The 7,812-nt window shown below is 29.4% G+C and overlaps 1 protein-coding gene across 2 annotated transcripts in view; it reads right to left on the bottom strand.

Moving 5' to 3' along the window:
- The window catches only part of LOC107451466 (dehydrogenase/reductase SDR family protein 7-like), a 25,152-nt gene that overhangs the window by 15,759 nt on the left and 1,581 nt on the right, over positions 1–7,812 (bottom strand). For both annotated transcript variants that reach the window (XM_016067566.4, XM_043044496.2), the window contains 3 exons: positions 4,879–5,062; positions 2,169–2,266; positions 423–642 (listed from right to left, as the gene is read on the bottom strand). In XM_016067566.4, coding sequence (XP_015923052.1) covers positions 423–642; positions 2,169–2,266; positions 4,879–5,062 — 502 coding nt within the window. The remainder of the gene's footprint in view (positions 1–422; positions 643–2,168; positions 2,267–4,878; positions 5,063–7,812) is intronic.

The raw sequence follows: 7,812 nt of genomic DNA, 5'->3' as shown, positions 1-7,812 counted from the left end.
TTTTTTTCTTGAACAAACAGCACATTTTCGCGATGCATTTTTCTTTGAAGACGTTGATGGAAAGAATAAAAAGCACCAAATACATATGGGAAACGAAAGCGAAAAAAGAATAAACCCAACCTTACTCAAATAAATACACACAAGCGATTAATACGATATCACTTTTCCATAACATCCTTTTCCCATTCCCCCTCCTCCGAAATTAGTAATACATTCGCAAAGCAAACACTTTCAAGGCCATTTTACTGCATTCTGAAGTAGGGGGTGTAGTTCTATTTATAGCAGCGCAATGCAAAGCATCGTACTTCGGGAAAGCGTATATATACGCCTGCGGCAGTTAACACATCGTCTGGCCGAGACGTATATATACGCCCGCGGCAGTTAAGGGGTTAAAAAAAACATAATGTAATAATTGAAATAACCTTTAGTGAGAGCTACTGGTCCAAAATAATTAGTCACCATCACTCTTAAATCCACTTCCAAACTGGTATCAGATACCTCTCCCCGATAACTAATCCCACCATTGTTCACCAAAATGTCAATATGTCCATAGATATTTATAGTACCCTGAGCTCTCTCTGAGATTGTTTTCAAGTCATGTAGATCTAATGTAACAACGGCAGGAATATGTTTTGACTGATACTGAAAGAAAAACAAATCATTGAATTATGGAGTTGCACATACTTTCAGCAGTTAAAGTTAAACAAGAGCATGCAAAAAAAATTAAATTAATTACATAAATTATGTGTTTAGAATCTATTTGAAGAAATAAACTGAATAGCTATCATGATTGAATAATAGTATATTACTTTTCTTCTTTTTGCATAGCTTATAGATTAAGTTAGTTTTTTTCTGCTCAGCCTCCGATTTTAAAACAAAAATAATTTTGAGTTGGTATGTGTTAATCGTGTAAAAGACGACCTTCTAAATATTATTACAATTTAGATGTTCAAAAAGTTGACTTATATACAGAAAAATATATTACCTTGTCAAGGTTTGCAAATAACAAATTATGAATACATTAGCATTATTTAAATAATTAAAAATACATTAAAAAATTTTCTATATTTAAACTAAGGCAAGATCTTATTTTATGTGTATATATTGCACCCTGACAAGAAAGTGACAAAAGTCAAAAAACAGCAACCTTGAGTTTATGTCAATAAGAAATATGTGTGAAGTGCCCCATCAAGCTCAAAAAGTGTCACATTTCAAACTCGCAATTTATCCAGAAGAGAGCAAGTGTGTGTGTGTGTGTGTGTATATATATATATATATATATATATACTGAAATCCTTGAAAAATTTAGAAATGCAGCATCTTACTTATGCACTACTGAGAGTGCTGTGGTAACTACTTAGTAATTACTGTGATTGTTGCTAATCAGTGAATGGTTATTTAGGATAATATTTAACTTTGGTAGCTACATACAATACACTTGAGCTGTTTTAAATCAATCTCTTTATAAGCTAATTATTCATAGCAGTTCGCCTAGTCACTAGTCTTTTTTTCACCACCAGCCACACATTTTTGGCACACTCTTAAAACAGATGAAGCTTAAAATTCTTAATCTCTGATACTTTTGAAAATTGAAATAGACCATGCATCAAGCACTTATTGTTTGTCAGCTACTAAAGGCGTCTAAATTAGAAGTTTTACCTACAATGGTAATTTAAACGACTAATTTATATAACAAGAATTATAATGCTAACTATATATGCAGTTACATCAAAGTCCTAGTGTGTACATAAATTACAGCACAATAAAATTTCCATAGTTTGTGCAGCACTGCACCATTTCCTATATTCATTGTAAATAGATTTGGCATCTCAAGGTTACCCACTCTCCCCTTCTCTGTATCCATGGTTTCAACAAATCTTGATTTTTGTCCAACTAAGTATATACTTCTGATTGAAGCATACTGTCAACAGAAAAGAGCAAGATTTATTGAAACCAAGAACATGGTGTAGGGGAAAGTGTGGAGAGTAGGAAAATTTGGTCACCTTTAACATTTTATAGTACAATGAGAGTAATTCAGTGGCACTTCAGTGTTAGATATTATTTAAGATAGATACAATTTGTCATTACATAGTGAGTGAAAATCATGTGTTTAGTTAGCTATGCTACACAACTAAGTATTTAAAATGAAACTTTTCATTTTATCTTACATTCGTCATCAAATCCTCTTTAACTTTTTCCAAGGCATCTCTACGCCTAGCCGCCAAAATGACTCTACAACCAGCTTTGTGGAAAGCATGTGACAAAGCTAGATTACAAATTTTAAAAAAAACATTAAAATTTTTTGAAACTGAAATACTTAAATAACATCATTAAATGCAAAAATTAATTCAAAAGGAAACATTTTTAGCATAAATAAAATTAATTATACTATAAGACTGCAGGAAATAAAAGTTTACTTCATTGCAATAATAGTATAATAAAAGGCTAGTAGTGCATTTATGTTTTCATTTATTGTTTATATTTTTTTAGTAACCAGTTTCTAAGTATAAACATAAAAATTACATAATTCAAATATGCCACATTAAAATAATTAATACTTCATGGTAATACTTTTAATTACAATTTTCGTAATTACAATTTCCTAAAAAAAATGATTTTGATCTTAATTTTTACCTTTTTAACTCAACTGTTAACTTAACTCAACTGTTAACAGCAGGAGGAGGTCAACAGAATTGATAACAAAATTCAAAGTTTTTGTTTTACATGGAAATAAAAAAAATAATAAAATCAGAAAGAATAGAAAAGTATGGAATAGAATATTTAAAAAATTCTAATTTAATGATTTATATGCATGTACAGGGGTCTGTTCAGTCCGAATTTACTACCGTTTAACCGTACCTTCACAAATTCAACTTTAGGAAAAACGGTAGTTTCACAAATTCAACTTTAGGAAAAACGGTTGTTTCACAAAATACTTTTTCTTAAAATTTTATTTTTGTATCCCTTAAGAAACGACAAATACATATTTTTGTGCTGAGTTTTTTTAATGTAATTTTTATTTTGTCACAAATTATGTTTAAATTTTCACAAAATAGGTACCTATTAGAAAAACCTAGACAGACACCTGATGCATATGCATAAATAATATGAGGGGACAGACCTTCCATTTTTTTTTTCAGCTAACCAACACTATTTTGAAGGAAAAAGGATATATTTCTTTCAGAAATTGAAATTATTAAATGAAAAGGCATTTACCAAAAATATGCCAATTCATTTGAGATTTTCTTATGCTAAAAAAGAAGAACAAGCTTTACAATTTTAGGCAGTTATGATAAAAAATTCAAAATCAATAAAATAATTGATAAAGACCAATACAAAGAACAAACAATTCATTAGCATGAATTTAGTGAATTTAACTATGATTTGATAATTCCATTCACAAATAAGCTTACTTCATGGAATGATATTTACAGGGTTGCCACTCAAATCTGGAAAAAAAATTATCAGTGTTTTCCCTGTACATGTGATACGCAATATATTAAGAGGAAACAACAATTACTGTGCTCTTGTGTGAGCTATATTGGGCTAACTATATTTATTAGTTTCAACTGCTGGAAAAACAGCTGAACATACTTAAATAATGCTATGGTAAATGAATTGCCTCTGAAATTCTTAGGCTCCCAAGATTGAAGATTCAAACAATTGTAGGCATCATCACTGGGCACTATCATTTCAGGAAACATCTACATAGAATGGGACTTTTCGAACAAGAACCAATATGTCGGAAATGCCGTGAAGCGGTAGAATCAGCACATCACATCCTATACGAGTGTGATGCCCTCGCCCTTACGTGCCTCACTATCTTAGGCAATCCATATCCTAAAGAGCTTCACCTTAACTCCATTAAGGGACTGTCAGACTATATAAACGAAGTAGGCGACCGAAGACAAAAATTGGGCTTGGAGCATGGTACAAAATGCAACACATGCAGAGGTGCCACATATCTGACAAGCTCAAGCAAGAAGATGGTAATGAAATAGTTTTGTATTACTGAAATATCATGGTTAAATATCCCATAGATTACGCTTTGAGTGGTCACCATTTTTTAAAAGACCAAAATAAAAAAACAAAATTCTCTGTATTTTCCCAGTTTGTAAAGAAAAAATCAAAATTGCCTGTATTTTCCCTGTTATTTTAGGTGATTTTTAAATTCCCTGTATTTTCCAGGTTTTCCCTGTTCTCCCTGTGGAGTAGCAACCCTGTATTAATATAGCAACTACATGCATCATCTGTTTGTTAATTTTTCATTGTTTTTTGGACACCCTAAATACTTGCGTGAAATAAAAATAATAGAGTAAAATAGAGAAAAAATTAGAGAGCTGGTTAAATATTGCATATCATATTAATAAAATTTATGGGTTAACCCTCCAAGAGCTGAGATCTTGAGCAAATTCTTACTGATATTACTTTCATTTTCCTATTGAAAAACATAGAGAAAACTGCTTCTTGATATAGTAAACCCTATTACTAAAAGTTGGGAAAAAGCTAAGAATGAGGCTCAGGAAGTAAAATACAGTTTAAAACAAAAAATTAAAAGCCAAAAACAATTAAAAAGCATCATATCAACCTTTTGTAGCCTTATAATGTTAATCACTTAAAAAAAATTTTAGATTTTAAGTGTTTAAAAATGCAGTTACTACAAAACACATTTACATGGCAAAATACTTTGGTAATCATGGCATACATAAAACACACATATAATTCTATAAATAAATATTACAAGGCAACTTCAAAATTCATAAGAAATGCAAACAATTTTTAGTTTTCATCTTCATTAAGAAATAATAAAATTTCACTAAATAACATTGTAGAACACATCTAAATTAGTTTGAAAGTATTTTAATATAGAGTACATACCTTCACCAAGTCCTGAACTAGCTCCTGTGATTAAAACAACTTTATCTTCAAGGGATCGATCTCTGAATATTTTATTCTTAAAATGATAACGATATAAATTGTAAACTAGCAAAGGAAAAACCAAGGGAATAGACAAGCCTCCTATTATTAACCGGGTCCAATGTAATAAACTTGATGACATAACCTATAATGAATATTTAAAAACATTAATATACCTTCTGAATGGAAAAAAAGTCCTTAAACCTCCAAGCATTGAGTCCCTGGATAAAATTGAGCAGTATTATCCTGCTGCTCACTATTTTCCCATTCAATAAGATGGGGAAACGGTTTTTAGATCCAGAAATGCCTGCATTTGAAAGTTCTGAAGGTAGGACTGATGCTCAGATGGTTAAACAAATCACAAAAACACAAAGCAAGTCTTTTAATAACATCTATATTCTGGCTAATTAATATATATAAAAAATTAGTTATTTAAAAAAATTAATTATTTTTAAAAAATATATATATTTTTAAAAATAACTGGCATGCATCACTAACAAAAGAATACAAATGTATTTTCACTAACTTATCAACTTAATATTAAATTTATAAGAAACTTTGTAATTTCTTATAGGGTCGGGTGGGATAAAGTGGGAATATGTTAAGAAAAAATAATCAATTTTTTCCTTTTAAATTCAGAAAATTTGTTTAATATTTTTAGAGACATTTACTGAGATTGCAGCAAGCATTTTAATTTCAGTTTTAGAAACTAATAAAAAATTTAATGTTTACTAACTATATGTTTATGATCGCACAGTAAGCTCTTGATGAACTTTGTTCTAATATCATTAAAAAATGGCAAAAACTATTAATTTTAGTTTAAACTGGTAAAAGGGCATCTAAAGAACAGATCAACATAGAAATTTAAGAATAATTTCAAAATTCTATTTATTATGAGTTGCTTTCTGAGATGGGGTAAAAAGGGTTAGCTAAATGTTGTATGATACGGATATTTTTTTTTCTACTTCTCCATTAGTAATTATCTAATGTTCTGTATTTTATAATGAAATAACTAAAAAATAATTTACTTGTTTGATTATTGTGCTACATAATAATTTTAACACTTAAAAGAGAGTTTCTTTTAAATTTCATTTTTAAAAGAGAAGAATGATAGGAGAGAAATAACAATATAAGAGACATATTATACAATTAAAAAAATTACGTAAATAACACGGTGCTACAACCTAGTGGGCATATTTGAAAATATAAATGAGCATTCATTGTAGAATTCAGAAAAATATACAGCATCCAAAGTGAGACCTTATTTTGATTACCATGAACATTAACTCTTTAACTAATTAATATAAACAAAAAAAATTATCTTATAACATTTGCTTTACTTTTTAAATATAATCATTATACATTTAAAGAGCATTTTTAATTATAAAAAAATAGTTTCAAATGTTCTTTAAAGTGTAATATCTACCTACTAATTTTGGAAAATACCCATGTTATGACAGGGGTATACTGGATATATCTAAACATGTTGTTTTGAATGCATTACTCCACGAAAACAGTCAAACAAAATAAATAAGTTATGCCTCATATTTAATCTATATGGATTCAATGTATACAAAATGCATTGATGAAAACAAAAAATCAAACAATATAAATAAGTTATGCCTCATATTTAATCTATATGAATCCAATGTATATAAAATGCATCAAAATTGTCAGTAAAATAAATTTAATGGTTTTAGAGCCTTCTTTATACAAAGCTTGATTTTATACCAGTGTTTTCACTACAGCGCGAGAATGCGAGAATTTCGCATATTTTTATCTTTTCTCACATTAAAAAATGATTACCATTAGAAATTTGCGCATTCTATAAACCAATTTCAAAATTTGCGAATTTCTCACATTTTGAAAAAAAATTTCTCATTCAGAATAAAATCCGTTTCACTTTTCTTCCTGTATCTTTCATTATTTTCAACATCTCCCCCATTATCTAGCTTCCTTATTTACCAGTATTGTTCAGAACCTTTAAGAACAACAGAACACCATCCCTGGAAACCACAGAACCTCTTTCAAAAAGCATTTCTCTGCAACCACGTGTTTACCGTAGGTAAGGTTTCTTCATGCAAGACGTTCAAATTTTTTGCACATTAATGTAAGATGGACAAATACCATGTAAAGGCAATATCTTCTACTCCGAATTAGACAAATGAAAATGAAACAAATAGGGTGACCTGGGGTAATTCCTGATCAAAAAACGCAAACATCTATTTTGTGAAAAAACTATTCAAAATAGAATTTTAATATTTACTGGAAGTTTGAGGCTATATGAGATGAGTCCAATGCCACCTTCTTTTGTTTGAAAATCTAATTAGAATTTAAAAGATTTTAAATTTTCAGTGATCAGGAATTACCCCTGGTCTTGATCATTTCTGGGGTAATTCCTGATCACTTCTGGGGTAATTACTGATCACCAGTTTTTATTGTAAAGGGGCTGTTTAAAAATAATTATATAATGGTAATTAACAAATAAGACATCAAGATCAAACAAATAAACCAAAAAGCTATGTTTAAGCAGCTAATAAAATGATTTATTTAAAAGCAAGAAGAACGATTAACATTTTAAATTTTCAAAAATGTTTGCATCGTGCCATACATTTTAGGCAATCAGCCAACTCTTTCTCATGTTCTTCTGAAATATAAGAGAGTTTTCACATGGGTTACTTTTGCTGAATTTTTTAACTTCATTAAAGGAAAGTGTAAAGTTAAGTAAGGAATGTCAACAGCTCTGGCAGCAGCTCTCACACTGAAATTTTCATTTTCAATCATTAAAAGAAATTCATTAATTTTGTTTTCTAGAAACTTAGTATCCTTTTTAGGCTTATAATTTCTCACCATATTTATACTAGGCTAATTTATAAACTTAAAAATTATTCTAAC

This window comes from Parasteatoda tepidariorum, chromosome 10, assembly GCF_043381705.1.
Source record: "Parasteatoda tepidariorum isolate YZ-2023 chromosome 10, CAS_Ptep_4.0, whole genome shotgun sequence".
Taxonomy (NCBI): Eukaryota; Metazoa; Arthropoda; class Arachnida; order Araneae; family Theridiidae; genus Parasteatoda; species Parasteatoda tepidariorum.
Note: the sequence above shows the minus strand (reverse complement) of the source record. Positions and strands in the feature narration are given on the sequence as shown.